General features: G+C 39.7%; 1 protein-coding gene across 8 annotated transcripts in view; it reads left to right on the forward strand.

The window, feature by feature from the left end:
- RAPGEF6 (Rap guanine nucleotide exchange factor 6) overlaps positions 1-27106 on the forward strand; it is a 119574-nt gene that overhangs the window by 81585 nt on the left and 10883 nt on the right. For 2 of the 8 annotated variants that reach the window (XM_066197044.1, XM_066197051.1), the window contains 17 exons: positions 93-257; positions 1037-1144; positions 1496-1699; positions 2354-2462; positions 4170-4413; positions 5002-5159; positions 6274-6288; positions 8914-9154; positions 10203-10586; positions 12227-12438; positions 13340-13463; positions 15896-15919; positions 18576-18796; positions 20834-21025; positions 22314-22448; positions 23792-23905; positions 25923-26145. In XM_066197044.1, the coding sequence (XP_066053141.1) occupies positions 93-257; positions 1037-1144; positions 1496-1699; positions 2354-2462; positions 4170-4413; positions 5002-5159; positions 6274-6288; positions 8914-9154; positions 10203-10586; positions 12227-12438; positions 13340-13463; positions 15896-15919; positions 18576-18796; positions 20834-21025; positions 22314-22448; positions 23792-23905; positions 25923-26145 (2873 nt within the window). Of the gene's footprint in view, positions 1-92; positions 258-1036; positions 1145-1495; positions 1700-2353; positions 2463-4169; positions 4414-5001; positions 5160-6273; positions 6289-8913; positions 9155-10202; positions 10587-12226; positions 12439-13339; positions 13464-15895; positions 15920-18575; positions 18797-20833; positions 21026-22313; positions 22449-23791; positions 24406-25922; positions 26146-27106 lie in introns of those variants that run through there. The other 6 variants (XM_066197047.1, XM_066197050.1, XM_066197045.1 and 3 more) reach the window with 5 other exon arrangements.

Genomic DNA, 27106 nt, shown 5'->3' on the forward strand with positions numbered 1-27106 from the left:
GCATTATACTGTTCATGTGGGTTTATGTTGAATTACTCTTTAGGGAGAGGTAGTGATGGGAGATACCAGTTTTTTTCATTTGCTTTTTTTAGGCAACACCTGAGAGGCTCATCACGCACTTAATAGAGGAACATTCTATTGTGGATCCAACCTACATTGAAGATTTTCTTCTAACATACAGAACATTTCTAACAAGTCCCTTGGAAGTTGGAAATAAACTCTTGGAATGGTTCACAGTGGACAGCCTCAGGGACAAGGTTGGTGGCAGTCTTAAGAGATTGATTTTTTGGGTGAAAATATAGTTAAATTGATCCCTTTCTGTATTGCTGATGAACTAGGATAAATAAAACCAGGTTCCTCTCTATGTATGCACATTCATGAAAAACCTTGATAGTCTGGTACTTATATCATTCCAATTTGTTGATTCTTAGCCAATGTTTTCATGTGTTCTAGTCTTGAGCTGAGGAAGTCCAACATACTGTCAAAACACTAGATGTTTTGGATAGGAAACTGTGCAGGTTCTGCTTTTTTCTGGATTTTTTTTTTTATAATATGGTTGGATAATAGAGTTGTCAGACAGACCTTACCATGAATGGTAGTGACTATGGAGCACCTACAGAAGCAATCTGAACATTTAACTAAAATTTCTTGGAAGAAAGCTTTCTATTATCACAACTAGAATTTCCTTTAAAGAAATTGTTAGGGTGCTTTAAAAGGTGATTTTCATGAACCGTGTCAGGAAGGCTTAGCTGAAGATGGATTTATTTATCAGTAGGTACTGGGTGATGTAGCCAGTATTTTTTAGGTGTAAAAATATTTGTTTTTTTAATTTTTCATTTGCTTCCACAAATAAAGGGAAAGAGAAGATGATTTCAAGTGTAAATGTCTTTTTCCTTTCAGAGACAGTAATCTGTTTTCTGTTCTTCGGTAATGTCCAAGTATTCCTCTGTGTTTATCGATTAAAGCTTATAGGAGAAGAACCATAGGTACCTTTATATAAATACATATATGCACATAATTTATTTTGTTTTTATAGGTTACCAGAGTAGTGTTGTTGTGGGTGAACAATCATTTTAATGACTTTGAAGGAGATCCTGCCATGACTAGATTCCTGGAAGAATTTGAAAAGAATTTGGAAGATACGGTAGGAGCAAAAAAGAATGAGTGTCACATTTTTTAGTACTGCATATTTCATTTTTAGAGTGTTACCAGTGCCTAACAGCTGTAGTCTCTAAGTGTAACAGTTAACAGGCGGATTTTAAAGTTGTATATATTTGTTCCTAAGTATAAATTAGATATAAAAGCAGTATAAAGTAATACCTATGGCACTCACTTAAGAGTTTTTGCGTTTCTGCAGAAGAGGACAAGGTTTATTTAGTAAGGTGTGAAAATCTGGCATCAAAAATCTATTTTCTGGCACTTGGGTTATTTTTCACAACTGTTTTTTTCATTTCTTATAAACATTGCACTGCATTTTGTGTCTTCTGTGTTACAGAAAATGAAAGGCCATCTCAGATTGCTGAATATTGCCTGTGCTGCCAAAGCAAAATGGAGACAAATCACCCTGCAAAAACCTTCCAGAGATTCTCCACTGTTTTTCAGCCTTCTTGGAGGCAGTGACAAGGGGTTTGGTATTTTTGTAGAGACTGTGGAGATAGGCAGTAAAGCAGCAGAAGCTGGACTTAAGCGTGGTGATCAGGTAAAAACAATTTTGTTAATTTAAAATATTCTTCTTCAGCCACCTCCTGTTTGTTCTCAACAGAAACGTTATGCTGTGTACACACCGTCAAGTGTGGGAATGCCACAGCTCAGCTTCCATTTATATCTGTTATTAAATGGGTTTCTATTAAATAGTTTTCAAAATGTGTAAAATATTTAAATATTCCAAAAACAGAATGGGAAAAGAAACCAAGTTATGGTTATTTTTTACACTGAAACCATCAGATTGTTTTGTGGTATTGATTCTCACCTAAGGTGTTTGATCCCAGCTCACTGGGGCAGGTGGAACTGTGACAGGTCACAGTCAGTGAAAATACAGCTTTTGAAGTGATATTAGATCTGTGGTTCATGATCCACCATTTTTGATTAATTGCAAGAATGTCATGTTATCATAGAAAATAAACCTATTTAAAGCGTTTTTCAATTAAAAATGGAAGTCCTGACTTACTTACAGGATATAACTTCTCAGACATGATGAAAATAGTTATTTTACATGGAATGTTTTCATTCTGTAGCTGCTGTAAAGATGGTAGGGTAATTTCTGTGAAGTTCTTACTATGCCTGTATCACCTTTGTATTTGTAAGTCTGTCAGACAGATATTCTCCTAATGCTCCCAATTTTTATTTCCTAAAGATAATGGAAGTAAATGGACAGAATTTTGAGAACATTACCTTTGTAAAAGCTCTGGAAATCTTAAAGAATAACACACATCTCTCCATTACTGTAAAAACAAACATTTTTGGTGAGTAGACTTTATATATGATGTATTTTCATGTGTGAAGGAAAAACTCCACTCCTTCTGGCTTTTTAAGTGCAACAAGATTCCACCTTCTTTTTTCCAACTTGCTCTTGAGGTGAGAAGTTGTGCAGAAGTCCCCTCATTGTGCCTCTGTTTGCTTGGATAAGTTCTCATGTGCCAAGGGCTGCATGTTGAGTGGCACAGAGCCAGCACAGGCAGCTCTTCAACTCCCTGAGAAATCCTCAGATGACTGTTTAAGCTGATTTAGTGTCCCTCCATGCAGCAGGGCTGAAACAAAGCCAAGGGATCTGGACCAAAATATTTTTGCCAAGAAACAGCAAAAATGTAAGACTGGGATTCTGTAGAACTTTTTTTAATGACTGTAAGAATGAGAGGATAAATTACCTTTATAATTGAAAAGGGGATATAAAAAGTGGCATGGCATATAAATATTGGCTTTTAATTGTCACCATGAATATAAACACCTAAATACCTCTTTAAAATCCTCAGTAAAATCATCTGTTCTTTTTCCATAATCTTGTTCAGGCAACAGAATAACAAGAGGTACAGGAAGCAGGAGACTGTGCACAGGATAGCTCCTTCCTCCGTTGTTGTATCCATATCTTCTGATGGTTTCCTTCCTTTGGTTACCTGCCCTTGCTCACTATTGATTTTCTTTTCAATTATTATACTGTGTTTATCACTGTGTAGCTGAAAAGGTTCAAGCCCTCAGCAGTTGCTTATTAGCATAATACAAAAAAGCTTGAAACAAACAGTCACCAGTGGTCCAGACTAATGTGAAATGATGTGAAATAAAGCATCACTATAACTGAGACAGTGATAGGTTGTTCATTTGTATTATAAATGTGAGCAACATACATTTGCAAGTGAGTTTTAATCTCTTCCTGTTGACTGATAGAATTCCAAGGTGGTTTCTCTGACAAATTTTAATGAATTAATGTCTTGAAGCTTTTTTCAACAGTGATTTCAACTGACTTTTTGAGTCTTAAGTGTCTGGTACTGACTATGAACCATTCCTGTTGTTCTACTCAAATCTATATTGGGAAAGCTTGTAGCCTTCGCTTTCATTATACAGCAGAAATGTACCATTTAATCGGACTTTCTGTACAGAAAGTCTAGGTTGTCTGGCTCATAGGGACAGTCTGAGTAATTTGCTTTGTTTTCAGTTCTGCATTCTTCCAGTATCACCACATTTCCAACAGAAAATACTGAATTTCTGGCTTGAAAGATTTTCAAAATATTTTTAAGGGATCTTTAAAGAAATACTTGATGTCGACAGGACAGTTTGAACTTCTTTTTTCACCTTATTTATGTGGAAAGAAGCAACAAAACCTTTCTAATTTCCACAGAATTGAGAATGTCTGTGTGGTTATAGACTAGCTTAGTTTCATAAATGCAATAGGAAATTTGATGCAGCTTCTGTTCAGTAGTGTTAGTAGAAGCAAAGTCAGTTTGGGAAAATATCAATCAGTCTGTGTTACAGTTACTCTTGAAGAAGCATATGCACTCCATTACCTAAAAGATGCAAGCAAAAAAGCCAATAAATGCATAATGCTTATTGCCCTGGATAAAGTGTTTCCTTATTCTCTCTCTGGGGCGTGGGAAGATAAAGGTTTAAGGGGAAAAGAATTCATTGTGAAGTTCTGAGTGTGGAAAGGTTGCTCACAACACCTGTGTCTTCTCTTACAGTGTTTAAGGAGCTGCTCTGCAGGATAGGGCAGGAGAAGAATGGAATTCCACATATTCCAAAAATTGCAGAAAAGAAAAACAACCGTTATTCTATCCCAGATATGCCTGGAGATGTGGAACAGATGTTTCCCCGTGAAAAAGGAAACAAGAAAATGAAAGCAAACACTGTATCTGGTGGAAGAAACAGGATCAGGAAAATTTTAGACAAGACCCGTTTTAGCATCTTGCCTCCAAAACTGTTCAGGTTTGTCAGACTCTTTTATCAAAAATTAATGGTTCCTTATTAGGCTGTGATATTTTAATCACAGGATGGTTGGAAGGGGATTTGGTTGAGAGGGAACTTAAAGACCTTAAAGACTATCCCATTCCAACCCCTCCCATGAGCAGGGGCGCCTTCTCTACTGCAGGTTGCTCCAAACCCCATCTAGCCTGGCCTTGGACACTTCCAGCCACAGCTTCTCTGGGCACCCTGTGCCAAGGCCTCACCACCCTCACAGGGAGGAATTTCTCCCTAACATCTACCTAAAACCTACCCTCCTTCAGCCTCTGGCCAGTAAGAGATACCAATTGCTTAGTATTTCTAGTCATTATACCCATGTTGTTTATGTTTTATAAAAAATTATGGCATCTGCCCCGTGAATGCAGAACAAGACCAAAATACCTTTCTTCTCCCAATGAACGCTTTCAAATCTTTTTCCCCATCCTTGTTTTGAAAGCCTGTCTACAGCATGTAATTAAAACAGCTGAACACCATCATTCTTCTTAGTTCCATTCATCCCAAGGTGAGTGGAAGGAGTTTAATGCAGGTAATTGAGGCAGAACTGTTTTGCAGTGATGGCAGCGTGAGCCAGTCACAGGATGACAGCATCGTGGGGACCCGGCAGTGCCGGCACAGCCTGGCCATCATGCCCATCCCAGGCACCCTCTCATCCAGTAGCCCTGACCTGCTGCAGCCCACAACCAGCATTCTGGATTTCTCTAATCCTTCAGGTAAAATGGCATCTTGAGGTTGATGTACAGGATGGTTAGCAAGGCAGCTGGGTCAGGGGGAAAATCCCAGCTGTTCCTAGCGTCACTGGTGCTGAGTGCAGTTGCCTGTGCATCCTGTGGAGATGTACTGAAAATCCACACTGCCTGAATCTCTCTTGCCCACTTTTTTTAGGTAGTGTGGGACTTATTTTTACAAAGAAATGTGTTTTGCCACTTCTGAGAGCCTTTAATTTACTGGAGTAAATTTGCTCCGGTGGAAGGAGATTGCCCCTTTTTCCTTTGCCGTCTCTCCTTGGTGCTTTGTCTTGTCCATCCTTCCATCTGTCAGTATATATTTCAAGCAGTATTGTGGATAGAATAGGACTGCCATGGTACCAGCACAGTGATGTTCATGTTTCATGTTTTACGAACATTATGTATATTCAATGGTATGTCTAAAATCCTAAAAAATGTTTTGAGATATGTGGTCTGGGCTTTCATTGCTGTTGCTGTAGGAATCCATTTTATGGGGTGGTTGCAGGAGGCATTTGTTGCAATATGCGGCTGTCTGTAAACACATCTTGTCAGAATCTTTTTTCCCTATTTTAACTGTAAGTTCTGTACATAATGACGTATTCTGTGAAGTGTTTTGTGTCTGTGACTTAGGTTTACATAAACCTGCAGATTGCCCCTTTAAAAGGGACGTGCATAGATATATCCTATTAAGTGCATAAATACCCATAGCAAAAAAGTTCGCTTTTTGCTGCAGTTCCAGATCCTTGCTGTCTGCCTGGGAGCCAGAGATTTTTTTCTAAAAATCTTCATTTAATACTATGCAAGTTACCTCTTAATATGAAATGGTGGTAACTGGTTCATCTTGGATAGAATCATAGAATGATTAGGGTTGGAAAGGACCTTTAATGGTCGTCCATTGCAGTCCTCCTGCCATGGGCAGGGACATCTTCAGCTAGATCACTTAGCTTTACTTTAAGCTTGCTATAACAAATATGCTGCCATGTTTGAATGTCAGAGAAGACCAAATTATTTCTGACAGCGTACACTTGATAGGTTTTGTAAGCATCTCAATCTTGATTTGCTGTTGATACGTTTTTTTTTCTTTTTCTCCTGTGTGCAGCTGTTGGGTTTTACTGTAAGTATCCTCATGTAAAGCATCATGTAGACCTTACTATTGCATGGCTTGCCTGTAAATTTAACACTATCAGATGTTGCACTGACATAGTTATTACTGTAGGACGTTGGATGGCCCTGTGCTCTGTAATTTTCCTTAAAATAAATCCGTAGATTCCTATACTGGCACAGTGCTCTGCTGAGGCTGAGGCCTGCATTTCAGTCCCGTTTCTGCCCCCAGCACACTGAATGACCTTTAGCAGGTTCCTCTGCTTCTCTATGGCCTTGCTTTAAAGGGATGAAGTTGCTTATATCTCTTCCATAGAACTGAAGTTTCAGAGGATAACAGTTTGAGATTTATTTTGTTCTTCTGTTGTACTTCATAACTAAAGTTCTGTGCATGCCATCTTGAAATGTGCTTTGTATTGTCAAAATGAGCTGAATAATGCATAAAAATTTAATTTAATTATTTATGTTTGCCTGCTTAAAAGCAAAGACCATGAAGATAGAAATGTGCCTGTAGTTTATGTTTCTTATCTGTCACAAGTTACATTGTTTTGGTTGCATGGTTTTTTTGGGTTTGTTTTTTTTTGTTGTTGTTGTTTTTTCTCCCCAATTAAATTTCAGCTTTCAGTTTTACATCTTGAGTGTGTTCTGGTTTTAGGTATGTTGATCCCAAAGTATAGATGTTTCCCTCTTCTGTTTCTTTATTATCACTTTTATGTGTGCAGGCACTTCTCTAATTATTCAATATGTCATTTTCACCACTTTCACTCTGAAATAAAGTACAAAATACTTATTTCTCACATTGCCCCTATTCACGTATATATTGAACTTCTCACGCTCAGCTAGAACCCAGCTTCTGATGACAATGTTCTGATAATGTGTTAGTCATAATGGTGAAACAGCTAGAGGAATTAGCTTTTCCATCAGAATTTTTTTAGCCCATGTTTTCTTCCATCTCAAATTTTTTTTCTACTGATGTTGAGCCTTTTTTTTTCCAATGGGTGGGACCTTTGGTGCTGGATCATAGATTACCTGCTTTCTTTTTACCTTGAAATTCCTTCTACTTGTGCCCATAACACCTTTAAGTCCTGATGCAAGAAAAAGTAACCCCAAGGTCACTGCCCTCAAAGATCTTTGTTGCTTCCTTAAGCAGTTGATTTTGATGGAGAAAAATCAATGTGTAGGCAGTGGGGTGAGCAGCATCTAAAACTGTGCTCAGAGAGCAGCTGCTGGGAGTGCCTGAAGGACCTGGATGCTCTGCCCAGCAGGATGATTCCTTGGGCAGAGGGACACCTGATCATCATCTGTGCTCCAGGGCGGTCACATGTCTCAATCCATGGATTTGGCACTTATCGCTGTGGTTTTTAGGGCAGGACAAATAGCAGTGAGAGAAAGGAAGGGCTGTTTGGAAGGCTGGTCTTTAATGACAGCCCTTCCCTCACTGGGGATCTCTGATGCAGGAGTTATGGCACATCTGCCTCTGGTGTGGTTTTGGAGAGCTTCAGACTCTGAAGCCTTTGCTGAGGGCTCAGCAACAGCCTCCCACCTTCTCAAGTCTGCAGAAAAGTTGTTTTAGTCTTCAGACTTCAGGGAAGGGAAAAACTGGGCTTCCTTGTGCTTGAAATTACTGTGTGTTTTGACTCTTGACATTTTTTTTTAAAATCAATTTTATTTTGAAAATCAAACTTTCTGTAATAACTACTAGAGCAAATTATTTGCAATCATCAAGCTATGAATTAAACACTTGTTTCCGTAGATATTTATTTCCTGCTCTAGGCTGCCTCAGATAAAACTGTTCTCTAATGCATTTATAATACATAAAATGTGCCATAAAAAGTACACCAGCCAAAGAATTAACTGCTGGCAGCAGCTGAGTTCCTTCAGGGGAAAGAGTGAGCGTAAAAGCTCCCTGGTTCTGGGAGCAACCAAATCTCCTTTCCTCTTCATATCCTCCCACCCCAAGCCCATCCATCCGTACTTGGTAGCCTTCTATCTCTGTCTCTCACAGACACAAGAGAGCCAAAGAAGGAATGATGCTGCCAAAGTTTTTAAAACACACTGGGAAGGAACAGTGCTCTGTCTAGTTACATACCTGGATGTCTTATACTTTGATTGGGGTCATGGGATGGTAGAGTAATTGAGTTGTAGAAGAGCAGAGAGGAGAAGAGTCTTCATTTTTCCTTACAAAGATGAAGAAAAAGCCAGAGTATTTTAAATATTTTTCAAGTCCAGCATGGGTTTTTTTCCCCAGAAGCTGGTTGGTTTTGTTTCCTGATGATCAAATGGAACAGTCAATCACAGAATCACAGAATGGTTTGACTTGCAATGGGCCTTAAATATCATCTAGTAGTTCCACCCTCTACCTGCCACTACACCAGGTGCTCCAAGCCCCATCCAGCCTGGTGTTGAACACCTCCAGGAATGGAGAGTCCACAACCTCTCTGGGCGACCTGTGCCAGGGCCTCACCCCCTCATAGGGAAGAATTTGTCCCTAGTATCCAATTAAAACTGCTCTCCTTCAGCTTAAGCCAATTCCTCCTTGTTCTGTCACATGCCCTTGTGAAATGTCTCTCAAGTGACCTTGTGTCTTTTCAGGGGAAAAGTAACTTCACACATTAAAGGTGTTACGCTCTTTTTTTAGATATTCCAGATCAAGTGATCCGAGTTTTCAAAGCGGATCAGCAGAGCTGTTACATCATCATCAGCAAAGACACTACAGCAAAGGAGGTGGTGAGTCATGCTGTCCATGAGTTCAACCTGACAGGAGCCCCGGAGACCTATTCCCTGTGTGAGGTGTCCGTCAGCCCCGAGGGCGTCATCAAACAGCGGCGGCTCCCGGACCAGTTCTCCAAGCTGGCTGACAGGATTCAGCTCAATGGACGGTGAATACACCTCCTTTGGTTGGGTTTTATTTGGCCTTGAGGTTTGAAACATTGTCTGTTGGAAAAGGTCTCCAAGATGACAAAGCCCAACATCAGGGAGAGATGTTTTAATTAAAATAGATGGATGTCTGTTGGAAGCACAAGCTAGTAAATGCCAGTTGCTTACACTTCCCCCTCTTCTTTGGGTCACCTTCCTCTTGTGCACCCAAAAATCCCTCTGTAAATGTACAGCAAGCTTGCTTGATGACAGCTACATTTAGCAGATCAGGATAATGTATATAGTGGTTTACACTTAGAGGAAAAGGTTGTATTTGTTTTGACACTTCCCACATGTACTTGAGGACTAAAGTATACAATTAATTTCTTTCTCAGTGTCATGCTGCGATGAACTGATACTAACCTGAGATAAATTTTTCCATTTTTAAGTAAACCGTTCTGAACGTTTCTGAAATGTTAAGTGCTTTGGTTTTATCTGATGACCTGATCCATACCAAAAGAAAGTTTATTAAAGTAAAATATTCTGTAGTTGTTTTTGCTAGGCAACAGAGGGAACTTATGAGTAATAAACTTTTGTGTATCTGAAAGTGATTTACCTGGGACCATGGAATGAATTTTCCAGATATATTTTCATTTCCTGAATACTCTGTGCCTCATGCAAATATTAATATACCACACTAAATTTATAGAATAAAAACATGCTACATTTTTGTAAGAAATGTAGAAATATATTAATGAGAGATTTCAGGGCTAGTGTATTTTTAAAATGCTATTTTCACTGCTGAATTTACAAATGGAAAAGTAAGGGACCTTTTTCTGAAGGCGAACACTACAGCGTATTACAGAGTACAGTGTAAAAATATTAACAAAGAGCTTTTGAAATGTTTGTTTACTTAAGTAATGGTGTTGTTTTACATTAACTGAAGTACAAGGTTGTGTTGTCCCTTGTCTCTGTAATGCTCACAGTCATTGGTATAGTTCAATGTCTTTGTGTTCACAAACCCTCTGAAGAGCGTCTCTAATGTGTTGTTGTTACTCAATTATGCTTCAGGTATTATCTGAAAAACAATATGGAAACAGAGACCTTATGCTCAGATGAGGATGCCCAAGAGCTACTCCGAGAGAGCCAAATTTCCCTCCTCCAGCTGAGCACCATTGAGGTGGCCACTCAGCTTTCCATGCGGGACTTTGAACTATTCCGCAACATCGAGCCAACGGAATACATCGATGACCTCTACAAGCTGGACTCCAAAACAGGGAATGCTCACCTGAAAGAGTTTGAGGATGTCATAAATCAAGAGACCTTCTGGGTTGCCATGGAAATTTTAGCAGAACCCAACCAACTCAAAAGAATGAAGATTATTAAGCATTTCATTAAAATTGCTCTCCACTGTCGAGAGTGCAAGAACTTCAATTCCATGTTTGCGGTGATAAGGTAAAATACTTCCCATTTCTCAGATCTGATTGGTGCTGTCACAGGCAATTCTGCTAATCCAAACAGAAAGGAAAGAAATGGGAATATCCTGAGCAGACTGTGGTTGGGGCTGGGTGGTTTTCCAGAGTCAGAGGTGGATTTTCATTGTAGCCTGTGCACTGTCCCCTCAGCCCTCAGTCCCGTTGCAGTGCTAGGTGTGACAGTCTCTTTTCACTGGCACCTTGTCAGGGCTGCAGCTGTGACAGTACCTCACAGGAAAAGAGAAGATGGGTACAAAGCACTGTTTGAGTGATGAACTGCAGAAACCTGCCTGAGCATTATGTCATTTTCTGTGACTTTGGCACCTAATTTCCCTTCTTTTTGTCAGTCACTGTTACTTTTCCAGGGTGCACCAAGTCATATATGTGATGACGAGATTTACTTTATTTTTTCCTTCCATTGTAAGGACTTCCTCAAATCAGTCTTGTTTTGGCTTCATTTTCCTTCTCATTCTTTCTTGTCATCTGCTTGCTTCTCTATTTCATTTTTTCCCTCTTCAATTGCACATCTAAGCTTTCTCTTCTGATTTATATGGAATGCTGCTGCTTTAACAGCATGATTTCAGCATTTCCTGTATTTGCAATTATCTTACACCCAGCCTTTACTGTAGGAAAAAAAGACACTGTGATTCATCAGACAAAGATCTGGATTTGTGCTGTATCCCAGCAGCATTATCAAAAACACCATTTTAAAATATTTTCTCCCATGTCTAACCAGTTCATCAAAGGTATTGGCCTGTGGTTAGTCATTAAAGAATTCATGAATTTCTGTGAAGGATGCTGGACAATCATTGAGACTGTGGCTGTTCATTATGTGGGAGTACACACATGGATACTGATACTGATTTTTATTCTGCTCCCTAATTTACATGGTTTATTTTAAGTAAGGAAATAACTCTTTCTGCTTCTCAGTTAAGTCCAATCAGACCATGTCAAAAAAAAAAAAAAAGCAAATAAGTTAGTTTTTGCTTTACTCTTATTTCCAGAAGAATGTATTTTTGTTAGCATATGGCACAGGGGTTCTCTTTCTTGCCTTGTCCTGCACAGCAGTTTGGTGCCATATGTCTCATGAAATATAAAGATAACCATCCTAATGAAGTGTGGAAAAGAGGATCTGTGGGCTGGCATATGTTTGATTTTTTTCATGTCTGAGAAGGTTTTGTTTGGCATAGCATGAAAAGAAATTTGTCTAAAAGATAAACCAAGTACAAAATAAGTTTTTTGGGGAAAAAAAATGGGTGAGCTCTGCACTGTTCTCATTTTCTGTGCAATCGTTGGTTCACCTCATGCATTTTTTACCATATTTGTTCTTACCGTGGCATACGTTTTTACAGGAGAGAAGTGGTTCTAAGTAGATGTCAGTCCTGTGTTACAGAGGCAGTAATTTGAAATGTGTACCTTGAGCAGTCCTGGTTTTCACAGTCCTGTTTAAACAGCAGAGGGTTATTGTGATGAACTTGTAGCCTGCTATTCACCCAGCTTCACAGTTAACCTTGGGAAAGTTCTTTTTAATCCTTAAAACCAACCCCCCCAACCCTTCACTTCCTTCTGAAAGGTAACGATTCCACTCAGAGCTAATAATGAAACGTTTGTGCCTTGCAGTGGGTTAAATCTTGCACCAGTAGCTCGTCTCAGAGGCACTTGGGAAAAGCTACCCAGCAAGTATGAAAAACACCTCAGAGACCTTCAAGATCTTTTTGATCCATCTCGAAACATGGCAAAATATCGCAACATCCTCAGCAGCCAGAGCATGCAGCCTCCAATTATCCCACTTTTCCCTGTTGTCAAGAAAGATATCACATTTCTGCATGAAGGTAATGTCAAACAGAGAGAAAATAAATGAAGCACTGAATGTACCTCAGCCCTTTCTTCAGTGCTCAGTGTGTCAACATGTGTCTAACGAAGCTGCCACCAGTAGGATGCTTTTGAGAGATTCTTTGTAGGAGTAAAATAAAATAGGACTGGGAATGCCTAATGGAAGAGACTGGTCCTAGAGAAAAATTAAAAATAAACCACATATTTTTAATATTTTGAAAGCCATGCTGTAGCCTTCCTCAGCCCTCCTAAGGTGTAGTGTGGAAGCAAAGGTGAGTGTGCTGTCTGGTAGCTACACTACTTCAAATATTTTCTGTTACAGAAAACTTGTTGCTGTAATGTTGCCAGGTTTTCATTCCATGTTGTGGCATGCACACAACTCCAGTGATACACCACCTACTCTTGTTTTCAATGTTTTCAAGGGATTTTGTTGAAATATTTCCATTTTGTTCCCTTTATACAAAGTTCTGTTCACAACTGGTTGAGGTGAACCAGTCCCAAATATGCTTAATTCTTGGTTGTGATGGTTCAGAACTGTTTGAACTTCTTTCCTAATGTGGATGTTATTAATATCAATTCTGTATTTGTGTTATTTTAACATTATTCAATTGAATTTGGGCACAGTTCACTTATCCCTTTTGCCTCCTACCAATGCTTGTTACTCTAGAAATAGATTAAAAAAAGAATATAGGGTAGTCCAAGTGGGCCTGATTCTGTTACTGTTTTGTGAGAGCATCCTGTTTTCTTGCTGCTTTGATTAAAAAATAGTGTTGATTGTGGGACAGGGAGGGGAGAAGGGTAACGAGGGAAGAACTAGAAGCACAGCGACTGTTCAGAAATATTTATTCCTCCTTTTTTTTTTTTTTTTCCCCTTCTCATGTGTGTGTTTCAATCATGCAGGCAATGATTCTAAAGTGGATGGCCTGGTGAATTTCGAGAAGCTGCGGATGATTGCCAAAGAAATCCGCCAAGTTGTCCGAATGACCTCGGCAAACATGGACCCAGCTGTGATGTTCAGACAAAGGTGTGCAATGGGAAGGGCAGCAGCACTGAAGGGCTCTCAGTGTGGGGGGATCTGGGTCTCTGTGTGCATCAGCACGTTGATGTTTCGTTGTGTACCTCATCATTGACATCTGCCATCAAACCGCAACCTTTATCAAACTATGGCCAAACAGTTGATGCTTCCCAGACCTGCTTTGGATGACTAATAAGCCAATTTATTATCTTTAAGAAACACAGAAGAATAACTTCTAATTTTAATGATATGTATTTCTGCCATATAAAGTGTTAGTGTCAGTAGAGTTTTGAGAGAGGCATAATATTACGGGATACAATATTTAGATATGAGAGAGAGATAAAAAGACCTAAATCAGTGATGTATAGATCTGAAATGTTTCAAAACAAAACCCCACTGATAACATATTAAATTCAAACTAAATATTTTTTATTTGTTCTCAGCACAGCTTGTTCCACCTACATAATGTTTGATATGTTCAGGCTTCAGCAGGTGGAGGGTGTTTTCTTGGCTTATTTTTCTTTTTTTTTTCTTTTTATCTTAATGCTGAATGTCACCAGGCTTAGTGTTAACAAAGTGCAGAATAAAAGCAACATAGCTTCTAACCTGGTGCTGATTAGCTCCAGATTTTATTTAGTGGTAATGAATTATTTCCTGCATCTCTCTTCTTCCCACTGGCTGAACTAAAAGCATCATTGGCTCCGTTGTGTCCATACAGGGTCCTGATCCTGTAGGTGTCTCTGGGATGGGTGGTGGCCTTGCTCCTTGTGCTCACTGTCTGCCTCAAACTATTGGGCCGGACAAGACCCCTCAGAGTGCACTTTGGGTGGGGAGTTGGGGACAAGGTCATGTCTGGTGCTGAAAAGCCACATGGCTCTGACTCCAGAAAATGAGAAAATACTCCCTTGAGCTGCCCATACCTGTGTGCACCCCAGCTGAGGAGAGCTCTCTGAACACCCTGGAGGGAATAGTGCAAGTAGGAGATGCAGTGGACAGTTTTTGGGTGAAGTATGCTTCATCCACCTGAAATTCCAGTCAACCTGTGCAGTTGTGATTCTCTCTGATGTGTGAATTCACTTACATCTGTGACAGTGGAAGGAAATAGGGCATGCAAGGATAGGGAGCATTTATAACAGCACAGGGATTTGGTTCCCTGTGGTAGTCCAGTGGTCAGGATTCACAGAGGATCATCAGTTCTGTCTGGTTTTTGTTGGCAAGGCTGGCTATCAGGAAAGATGTTTTTTTTATTATTTTTAATACAGGCATTTAAAACCAGCCTGGATGGGCTCTGGGCAGCCTGGTCTAGTGGAAGGTGTCCCTGCCCATGGAAGGGGATGAACTCTGAGGTCCCTGCCAACACAAACTGTTCTGTGATTCTGTGACTCTAAAAATGGCCCAGCCTGAGCCAAAAATGACCGATCCTTGTTAATGTTATTTAAAGATGGATTTGTTTCACACTGGAGATTCACCTTGATACAGTTGGATTTGAATTAGCAAGATTCCATTTTTAGCATAAAATTATAAAGTCAGTTACTGAGAAGCTGTGATTTGTTTTTCAGAAATTTTGGCCTTCACCATTGAAATTGGTCTATAAATAAATTTCCCTGATGGCCTAAGCACTTCCTAAGACCTCATAAAGTCTAATCATTAAATAAATTTCATAATAGATAGTTACCCTTAGTATGTTTTTCAGAATTACAGAACACATTTTAATGACTATAATTTAAATTACACACACTGCCATAAACTGCTTAGGCATCTAATATTAGAGATAATGCCAAAGATAAAAAGAAAATAATTCCATGTTTTTGTGTCATTTATATTAATTTTCATTGCCTCTTGTGTTTGATCTATCAGTTTGTGTTATGAAGCACCAAATAAATGCTTTTGAAGATGAAAAATCAACAAGGAAGGATGTGTATTAGTGGTACCATGAGACTTGCTCACAAGTTCATTACCAATTATGAGAGCATCTAGGCTTTACAAGGTGTATGTGGCAACTGGCTTGTTTTCCAGCCAACAGTCAAGAGAAGACAATGTCATGAACTTGAATATTGATAGTGATGATTTCTCATACACTTTCAGCAGGCCTAATGCAAAGAGTAAATTAATTTAATCCCATTTTCTGCAATATGAATGAGTTGCACTCCATCAAGTTTGAATTTGACTTACAGAAAATAAAATAATTTAATGCAAGTTTGATTTTTCCGATTCATAGGTTAAATAAAAAAACTGATAGATATTAAAGTATTTGTCAAGTCTTGCCCTTGCATTTCATGAAAACATTGTGTTACTGTTTGAGGAGAATTTGGCTGTGTAGAGATTTTTCTTTTCTGTTCTTTCCTGTCTACATCTTTCTTCCTGACTCTCAACTGTTTTATTTTTTTCCTGTGCTTTTCTGTTCAAATACATGCTTCAATGTATATGGCTCTTGCTTACAGGAAGAAGAGGTGGAGAAGTTTGGGGTAAGTGTAGAGCTGAATGCAACTAAGATAAATAAAGGTTATGCAAATCTTAACATACTGCATCCTCCTCGTTAGTGCATGCATCTGAAATACAGCATGCATTTTATTAACCCTGCAGTACATGTGTTTTTTGAAAACAGGAGTGAGAGGTTACAGCCAACATTTTACTGCAGCTGTAAGAATTCTGAGTTGCTTTTGTGTAGTAGATAAGTTGTTTGAGTTTTGGCTTTGTGCATTTAAAAAAACCCTGCTGTGCAGTTATATTGGAAGGCAAACTATATTGGGAAGTAAATGAAATATGTAACTTGCCTTTTAACATGTTACAGAAAAGCTGAAGCCGTTATGGATTTTCAACTATATTCATTTTGAATTGTGGTAATGATGTAGTAATTTCCTCCTTGAAGTTTGTGTTCAGGCAGCCTTCAAAGTATTTATTTTTAGTATATGTTTAAAATGTATCTCACATTTCCTGCACCAAAATCCTCTCTGATACCACTTGGCAGTGTTGGTTGTGTGAGGGCTGGATTCTGGAATGACTCGAGATGAGAGTTCTGATGTTGGCCAGGGAAGTTCCTGCCTGGCCCAGGGCAGTGATTTTAAGGCTGCCATTGTAGCCGTATTTCATGTGTTACATGTATTTTTTGCCCATAAAGTGTTACCTGTGTGCCTTTGCATAGCAGTGATGGGGACAGTGCCAGACTTGGGCTGGTCACACTGGCGTTGGCAGGTTTGGATACAGGTCCCTGATACTGGTGTGGATGCCCTTGGCTGGCAGCATTTGCTGCTCAATAATCAGCTGCTCATGGGGAGAAATAGCCAGGACCCATGGAGCTACTGTAATTTCTAACCTTGGAATTACTGTGGACACAAGTGAATAAGGAAAAATAATTGTTAAAGGAAATAGAATTAAATTGCCTTAAAAAGTCAAATCCAGACTTGAAAGAAAAAAAAACAAACAACAGTGTGTATATAAACAGTAAAATATTTCTATCATTAAAAAAGAAACAAAAATTCCTGGTCATTGCAGAATAGCTTTGTCCTTATCCATCAAGAGGCAGGGGTGTCCCCTTGGTTTGAATAGCTGTGAACACTCCATCATGCCTTTTGCTACTCCTTGTCTTCAGTAACATTACTTTATTATTTAATTAAGCTGTAAATTGCTGACAGTTTTTAAGCTTACATTTTCTCTCAGAATGACTTACTTAACATATTTGAAAATACTGCAGTCAGCTGTTTCCAGCATTTATTTTCTAAGCTCAGTGTACTTGATTCCTTGGATTTTCTCTAACAACGTTTCATTCTGACTCCTGTGGCTGTTATGGCTCTTCTGTGCCTGATGTTGTTTATTCTGCCACTTGTGATTCTGTAAACACACAAGATCTTGATAAATGTCTTCATGTAGCTTTAAAAATACTCATCTGAATATTTAAAAATGCCCCCACAAACCCAGCTTTGAACAACTTTGGTGTTTTCCATTAGAATTTACATGTGACTTATATTGTGATCTCCATTTATTTAAAAATGCATCAGAACTGGTGTGGCTGTAGGACTTTTGGCAGTTAAAACAGAGGTGACTGTGTTTAAATTATACCCAGATGAGTTGTTTGGTCACTCTCTCAGTGTGAATAGGAGTGACTGTCAGGGAGAGTAACACACATTCTTTAAGAATTACGGTATTATTTATTTTTGCTTCAGTTTCTGATAGGTTTGGGAGTTCAAAATTAGGAGTATTGAGGAGCATCCTCTTTGAGAGATGCAAGTCTGAGTATATGTGTGTCATCACTGCCTTCCTCACCTTTCTTGGGATGCATTTTTTTAATGAGCTGCTCCTCTGTGAATATTTTTACTTAATTGAAGGAAGAAGTTAAGTGTGTAATCGAATGCACTTGTACATTTAACATAATTTGCCCTTGTTTAACCATTATGAGGGGCTCAGTTTTCTAAGAGGATTGCAGCAGTCATTCATTTTGGTGCTCAGCTAAGTGCAGCAAGTTTCTGTGTAAGCCTGATGCACACAGTGGGTCCCAGTTCCTTAAACCAACAATGTTACCAAGTTTGCCACTTTTAGAATCTACAGTTGAATTCACAGAGCTGTTAAAGTTGGAAAAGACCTCTGAGATCATGAAATCCAACCATCAGCCCAACACCACCACCATGTTGCCCACTAAACCACATTCTCAGGTGCCTTAAACACATGGTTTTTGAACACTTCCAGGGATGCTGACCCCACCACTACCTTAGGATGGCTGTTCCTGGTCTTGACAACCCTTTCCATGAAGAGGTTTTGCCTGATGTCCAATTTAAACCTCTCCTGGCACAACTTGAGGCAATTTCTTCTCATCAGCTGCAGGTCTTGCAGCACAAGGCTGTGGCTCATTAGCGGAGCTAAATGAGTTCCACATACAGCACTGCCCCTTGTTCTTCCCCATTTCCATATGCAGTCATGTTCTAGACTCAAATTGCTGCTCTCAATTTACCCAAATATTTTAAGACAAGTGTTGTTTTAATGCTGTTCATCTTTTTTAACTCATTTGCATCAGCATGCACTAGCCCTAACTGAAGATTATTGGTATTAATCTGCTTTGGCCTATGCTACAGAAGCTCTTCATTGCTGTTGAGAACTGAACCTTTACTGCTTTTATCTTTTCTCTTGTAGATCCCTGAGCCAGGGCAGCATGAACTCGAACATGCTGGACGTGCAGGGAGGTGCTCACAAGAAGCGTGCCCGCCGCAGCTCGCTGCTGAACGCCAAGAAGCTCTATGAGGATGCCCAGATGGCCAGGAAGGTGAAGCAGTACCTGTCCAACCTCAGTGTAGAGACAGATGAAGAAAAGATCCAATCATTGTCACTTCACTGTGAGCCTGCATACAGCACTTGTAAGTACAGTGAGCTAGGGCAGCAGCAATCATGCTATGGCATTTATGAAAAACATTGCTCCTCTAGAAATACTCTTTTAAACTTTTCCTCCGAGGAGAAAATACTGTAAGTGTTGTTTTGTCAGTTCATGTACTGAGAGCTTCAGCAAGACAGCTTGTGTGTTTGTGTATCAGTTGAGCTCAAAAAACTTCTGTGATGTTTTTTATTTTGACCTTTAGTTCCTGAAGCTGTGTGTCTTTCCATCAGTCTGGCAGGAAATTCAATAGCACATCAGCTCTGTTGGTGCCCCGCTGTCCTTGCACAGAATTAGGAAGGATAAAAGTAGTGTTTACCATATGAACAGCAACAAATGAAAAGAGACAAAATCAATATAGAAACTGCAATGGATTACACCTTAGAATAAATGAAGACTCTTGAGAAGGAGAAGTTAGGTCAATATTGACTGATGAGTTTGACATGGTTTGACTGTCATAAATTGAAGACTACTGCAGGACAGCTTTCATAATTTGAGGTCTTGTCAAACAAATTGTTGTCTGACCTGCTCTCTTACACAGTTCAGTAAATTCTTACTTAGAAATGAGAAATTATAATCACGTTTTATTAAGATACTCCAGCAGTTTTCACTTTCTTGAAAGGCAGATTTGTTTCAAAATAGATGAGTAACAACTGTGCTAAACAAAATAATGTTTCCTGCTTGTCTTTTGTCCAAATATAGCATTTTAAGGCTTTTTTTGTCTTCAAATACTGTTTTGTCTCTGAGGAGGTTAGTTCAAAGGATGACTAGGAGATGGCATCTTGAAGATAACATTTTAAGTCCTTGCCGTTATCCAGTATTAAGAATGCAAATCCTTGTTATTCCCTAAGATGCCGTCTTAGGCAAATTTTCTTTTAGTATTTACTTTTAAATAGCACTGAGGCAGGAAACCTGGAAATGGCCATATTTAACTCCCTTTTATAAAATCTTAAATCCTTCATGTTTGAACTCTTGATAGATGATCTGTGTGCAATCATAACAGCTACCAGACCCAAGAGAAAAACGTAAACATAATCAGATTGGTTTTTATTTGTTTAAAAAAAATAAATTAAAATCTTATTTGTGCAGTGCTAGCCATAGATATTTGTAAGTAAAAATAGGGAGTATATACTGACTGTTCTACTTCATGTAATTAAGCAAACCAAGTCCATATTTTCCTAAACGTCAGAAAGGAAAATGAAGTTTAAGTGAATATACAAGTAAATATATAGTAGATTGAATTATTATTAGAAGTACCATTTTTAAAAACTGGGGAAAAAGCCCTAAACCATAAAAACCCACAGGTAGTAGACCTGGTTGAGATTAGACTTGTTACAGAGTTGGGAGAAAGAATAGGAGAGTGATGTTTAGCACGAGGGAGCTGCCAGCCCCTCGTGGTTTTAAATCTGGTGGAGTGAGAGCAGTGACCTGTCCCAGGGATGTCCCTGCCCCCTTGGTTAAATTACCCACATTCAGGGGTTCAGCTCCCCCGTTTCTTACCTCAGTAATAAGCTTCTGGCCTTACTTGTAGGAACGAGCAGCAGCAATACTGCAATCCACAGTTTTCCAACAGAATAGAAGGAGAAATCGGATGGCCTTAACTTCAGTCTGTGAATTGCTGTGTGATTAAAGCAGAAGCTGAAGCAGTGCCCTGAGCTGTAAATCACTTGTGCCACCTAGTGAAACATTTGATGCCAGTTGCAAAACCACCTGATTTTGAAGGAGATGGTGTCATGCAACTGCACCTTGAATGCAAACGTTTAAAATATAGGCTTGTGGTAGAAATGAACAATATTTTTTGATCTTTTTAAGTACTTCTGTGGCACTTTCAAGAATTTAGGGCTTTTTTTAAAGCTCTTTCACGCATCATCTTCAGTGTGATGGGATCATAGTGTTTGGACTAGAAATGATTTAAAATACAATTTGTCTTCCTTATACAGTGGTTTCTGTGTCTGGATGGTTGTATTGCAATAATCCTGCAATTGAAAGTGGTAGATATTTATATGCAGTTTTTCCCTAACAGTGACAAAGAATTTAAGTGAGAGAAGAGGAGGGAAATCCTCCGAAATGTCTCCAGTGCCCATGAGGTCAATTGGCCAAACCACAAAAGCCCATCAGCATCAACAAAACCGAATGAGTCAAGTTCTTCAGGTCCCAACTGTGAATTTGTACCCCAGCAGGAAAAAGGGGCTGACAAAGGATCATGTCACATTCAGTGAGTATCTTCAGTTCACCTGACTGGGGAGGTTTAAAGGTGTAAGTTGACAGGAGGGAGGAGCTCTTTTGTAGCTGGGTGGTTTATGTGAGATACCATTGTGCTTCATTAAATGAATTCATTTTAGAACAGCTGGTGCATATTGCAGTGTTTTAAAGAGAGGATGCTTAGTCATCTGCATGCTTTGTCTTTTGTAACTTTCTTTAAAACGGTTAATGGTGAGGTGCTGTCTCCATGCTCTTGCTTCATGAAGTCTCTTTTATTTGGATGAAATCATTGAAACAAATCACAGACATTTAATATTTTTACCTCTGGGACACCATTTTAACACCATTATGGTCAAATGGAGTAACATATATTATTAGTTGCTCCTAGTGAACATAATTTTTGTCTCTAAATTTGCTAGTTGCAAAGCAGTATATTCTTTATTAAAGACCTTTTGTCCTGTTTACATAACGGTTGTATCATTTGAAAGCTGCAGTTCTGGGTTATTAAATTCAGTTAGCTGCGGTCAGTAACTGATATGAAATTATTTTATAGTATATTGGGCATCAACGTAATTTAAAATAGCTTCAGAAAACAGTATATTACAGCATATAAAATACTGTTTTCAGTTAGTATTTGTTTTAGTTCTGCTCTGAAAAGCCTGTGCATTTTGATAAGTTCTAGAAACCTCTCTCAGAGGTGTTTTCTTCATTCATGTGTGGTGGTCCATGCTGATCTAACAAGTCATTGAGAACTTGAAATAACTCCTCAGCACTGAGTCCTCTGCAGGATGGTCTAATAGTGAGTAAGAAACACCAAACCATGTGTGGGTTTTGCTGAACTGGCCAAGCTATGGATAGTGCCCATGAGTGTTGATTTGAGAACTCCTGCTTGTGGAGTTCTTGGACTGACCAGGTGGCTCTGGCACATGTGGTTTTTAACACAGTCCCAGCAGTGCTGTGGGCAAGGATTTCCTCCAAGGTTTAGACTGCATACGGATTTTTTTTTTTTTTTACATAGTCTTTTGCCAAAACCACAATGAATGTATCCATTGCAGTGGTTCCTGTTGGGATATGGATGTTTCAACACAGTGCAAATGAGCAGCCAGCAAGAGCAGTGGCCACAGCTGATCTGATCTGAATTTAAATGGAGACTGCCTCCACATGCAGAATTCTCTGAGCATCTGCTCCTTTCCTTGCTGAATATTCTGATTGTTCAACATGGTGCTTATTTGTAGTTTAAACAGAAATCAGTAATCCAAAAGAAGAATAATGTGCAGTAACTGATCCCATTGTTTTCATAGGTACAGGCTCTCCACAGAAGTCACTGAGCTTGTCTGAGGAAGTGAGTAGTAAGAAACAAACAGATGACACTATGTCCATGGCATCTTCTTTGCACTCCAGCCCACCTGCTTCTCCTCAGGGCTCCCCACGCAAAGGTACGTGTGTGGCAGCATTATTCCCAGGAACTGGAGCCTAAACCAGGGTGTGCAGTGGCAGGAATATTTGTTGGTAATGACACGCAAGAGAAATAGGAGTTTAGAATATTCGTGCCACAGTAGAATCACATCTTTCTATGAATAGACATGATTTTCCAATATATTTGTATATTTTTGGACCTTTAAGTCACTCTATTTAAAAAAAGAAAACTGTTGTTTTCTTAAAATAATGCCTAAGTGCTTTTGACAGAATTCCCAATAGATCTGAAGAGCTGACACCCATTATCATGCCAGTTCAGATTTAGGTGGCCACTTAAATAAATGGGATTCGCAGACCTGGGGATTTCTTGAAGATGATAGTGTTGGACAGAAACTGCAGCTATTGAGACAAGTTTTGGTCTTGCCCAAGATAGCTCGAATACCAGGTGATTAGATAGAGCTGGAGATGGAATGGTGTCAGAGTTCACCAGGACAGGTGGTTTAGGTTGCTGCAGAAGTAGTGGGTCCATCTAAATCCTCGAGTCGCTGTTCATGTGTTTTGTTCTTGTGCACAGGGCTTTGTATACATCCCTGTCTCTCATGATGCCCTGAGAATCCTTTTATTTTTGATGTCTTCATCTTAAAAGACCTGCATCACTTCATCATTAGTCAACCTTGGATGGAAATTCATTTGAAATGTCTTAGCACCACTCAGTAGCCAGCCCGGGTGGTCGGTGTTGGATGGCGTAAGGGCTCTCTCCCTCCCTTCTGTGCTGCTTTGTCTCACTGACAGCCCAGCATTGGCATGGCATGGCACAGTGACCTGCTGCATCTTCTCACCCTTCTCAGTGGGAGATTAGGCTGGTCCGTCCACTTCTGCCTTCACAAGATCCTGTTTCCTTCAGGAGAATGCCACTTATTTTACTTCAACACAGCATATGTATATAAAGCTTTAATACCTGGGTTGCCAAATCTTGCTCCACTGAGCATTGCTTATAAAGATGTTATTTTTGTTAACGTTTACCTGGTTCTTTGAAAATAATGTTTTGTTTCTTGGGGATTGTTTCATTAATTCAACTTGCTTTCAGCACTGATCTCATTTGATTGAGGTGATCTGTACTTTGTTGTACGTGTTGTGCTAACAGCTCATTGATCTAAAATTAGGTGCTTCACAGACAGCTGAAAGACATTATTTTAGGCATGAACACATTCCACTTAATCCTAGATTTCATTTTCTTTTGAGCTATACCCAAGTGATATACGAATAGGATTGAAGAAAAAAAAGGACTTTGAATTAGGATGTTATTTTTGTTGTTTCTTATCTCATCATCTGTCAACATCTGTCTGTGTCTACTTCATTGTAGTTGGGAACATCCAAAGGTCGGATAACTGCAGTCAGATGAATCTCTCTGGCTCTTCCTCATCACTGGCCAGTGAAACCAGCAACAAGAACAGTGGACAGCGCAGCTATGGAATAGGTGGGGCTTATTTACAAAAGCAAATTCAGATGATTTGCCAAGCTGGAGACAGTTCTGAGAAAAGTGCAAAGGTGAACAGAGAGAGAGAGAGTAGAAAGGCAGAAGCTGAACACGAGCCTACAAAAATAAAGGGATTCTGGTTTAGAAGACTTAGGGAAAGAAGCTTCTCCAGGGAAAGAGCCGCTTTTACTGCGAAAAGGGAGGCAGAGCTCACTGAAGCCTTAGAAAGCAGCGAAAACCAAAAGGACAAGGACATTGATGCTCTGAGTACAGCAAGTATCTGTAGCAACAGCAGTGTGTACACATCTTACTGCCTGTGCACAAGACCTAGAAGAAGGAGGAAGACACTATAATGTATTTTTAGAAGGAAGACTGATGTCCATTTTGTGTCCAATATCCTGAGTTTGTCTAAGTTATTTCAGCATTATCCATTTATGTGTTTAAGATGTTGAATGTGCTTCCCTTCCAGATGTCTGTGTCAGTTCTTTATAGCTAATCACCCTTACAGTGCAGTGAAGACAATAATGTGAAGTTTAGAAAATCAAGGAACAGGTACAGTGTCAGTTCAGTTACTTAGTGTGTCACAAATGCCAGTGAAACAGTAAGTTCTGCAAGGTTTGTTAATTCAACAGTCCCTGATACAGTGTCAGTGGAATGCTCACTTCCAGCATTGGTGTGTATTCCATTGATCACATCTTCTGCTGTCCTTTTCAGCTCAGCACATACTTACACTTAGTCTGTTCATACACGTCCTATTTTTTTATGGCTCAGCTTTCAGATAGTGTTATTAATTTCTTTAATGAAGAGAAGCCCCTTTGTTCTCCAAATAGTTGGAACACCGAGGACATTTCTTACTGCAGTACAGTTGTATCAGTTTAAAGAGTCCGTTAAAAATATAAAGAATATGAAATATTACTGCCGAATGAAAGGAAACCGAAATTTAATCTTAAAAAGGCTGCTCTTAAATACATTTTAAGGTTCAGTTCTATAGTTTTATAATACTGATATTTACTACTCATATTTGCTCTTAAAATCTTACAGCAATAATCAAAGTTAAGATGTGAAATCTCAAATTATGAGCTTTATGCTCAGTGGCTGTATGCCAGTGTCTCCACATGCCATACTGTATCATCTCTGTATTGTTTATGCACTTAAGGGCATCGGTCTTCTGTATTAGGTTGTGTGTGTGGCTTTTACACTGCCTTCTCATTGCATTTCTTCACCTAATCAATGTAAATACGTGGCAGTCCTGCTAAAAGGCACATGTGCAAAATTCAGGAAGGAAAAAAGCTTGGCTGAGGTGTTAGATATATAAGAGATGCATACCATATTTGTGTGTGAAAGAAGTTATTTGAGGGTAAGCCAAGTGGAAAAAAAAAAAGCATTATACATTTTGCTGTGAATCTGCTGGGGTCTTCAGTTGTTCCCCTTCTGTGGGAGCAGCACTGGAGTCTGGTCCAGCTCCTACCAAGGTTGTGCTTCCTGCCTTTGCTGCCTTCTCTGTTAGTTTTGGAGCAGATAATAAAACTGAAATGGATCATATGGCTAATCCCTGAGTGCTAATAGCTGTCTATTACCTTAGTCAGCATCTCCTCCTCCACTGCCAGAGTCTTTTTTTGAGTCTTGCATGGCAGTATGGCAGAGGGATGGTGGGAAGTGTGGTGCATTTATACTGACAGAGTCAGCACTTGCAGAATTGGAAAGACCTGATCTGCCCACCCAGTACGGATGCAGTAGGCTGCTGATTCTGGTTTGCAGTTGGCTGCTGATTCTAGTTGTGCAGGTTAAAGCTGCTGCTCTGGACAGCAGTGGAGTTGCAGGTGCATTATTGGTGTCCCTGGACTGGCATTAATAAAGCAGTGCTAGATGCTGATAGATGCTAAAAGCTTTAGTACCCTAAAATCCTCAGTGGACTGATTGTATGCAAACAGGGTATGGTTGGTTTTCTTCTAAGTATCCTCACTGTAATGTGTGTCAGTGTTGATCAAGACATTCTCCTCTCCTCTCCTGTGTTTAGGCTATGCCCTCATACCCTCCACTAAATCCGACAACTTCTCAGACTCCAGTCATAGTGAGATTTCATCCCGGTCCAGCATCGTGAGCAACTGCTCTGTGGACTCCATGTCAGCAGCCCTGCAGGACGAGAGGAGTTTGTCCCAGTCCCTCATTGTGGATTCAGGAGGTGCAGAGAGGAAGGAGCATCCTCAGGCACTGACAGACTACAGCCAGCCCTGTCCGGGGTAAGGTGCAGCTGCTTCTGGTGGGGCTTGGTGGGCTGGTGTCAGAAGCAGTAAGGAAGCTTTGGCCAGGACACAGTTGTGCACTCCACTGTGGTTATTAAGCTTTTGCTGGAAGCTGCAGCACTGGCTGCTGTGTGTGAGCCTGTTTCCATAAGAAGCTTACAGTATTACTTGGGGAGACAACAGCTTGTTCCCATCGGTGGGGTTTAGCTGGGTATTTCTTGCAGGAGACTGAGAGCTTGTTAAAAGCCAGGACGACACTTGGCAAATTAGTGCCACGGAGAGAGACAGCAAAAGAACAACAGGATGTGATCAATTCTCTCTGAGTCAGCAGTGCCAGTCACTTAACATGCTCTAATGTGATTTGTAAGGATTTTTCTAATTACCATTTGTTGCTTAGGCAGACTGGCAGCTTTCTGCCACTGTCTGACAGTTTCCACACAAGAGGTCTTGTTACTTTGGTGCAATGAGAATTTGTGCTGAAACGGTGCTTTGAACTGGAAGTTTTTGTATTTTTCTTACTACCTGTAGTACCTTGGATACTAAATCAATAGGATGTAGTATCTCCTAATATATCTTGGGATAGCATTGTCGGTCCTCAGTTGTCATGGATTCAGCTAAGTGAGAGATGCTCCTTACATTTCTGATTTTTCCGGCACATGGAGTCATAGAATGCTTTGGGTTGCAATGGACCTTAAAGATCATCTTGATCCAACCCCTATTGAGGGATCAGGGTGCTTCCAACCCCATCCAGCCTGGCCTTGAACACTTCCAGGGGTGGAAAGAAATGAGTAATTCAGTTTATTTCGTAGGAATAAAATGGAAATTTAAAGATGTGCTTCATTAAAGAAAGTAAGTCCCTTTCTAGAAGACACAATCCTCATTTAGTTTGTTTTGTGGTTGCTCCTTTATTCCTTAGTTTCAGTGGGTTGCAAGGGAGAAAAGTGGGTTTTATCCTAGG

This window comes from Chamaea fasciata, unplaced genomic scaffold (assembly GCF_029207755.1).
Source record: "Chamaea fasciata isolate MVZ Bird 193981 ecotype frontalis unplaced genomic scaffold, bChaFas1.0.hap1 SCAF_15, whole genome shotgun sequence".
Classification (NCBI taxonomy): Eukaryota; Metazoa; Chordata; class Aves; order Passeriformes; family Sylviidae; genus Chamaea; species Chamaea fasciata.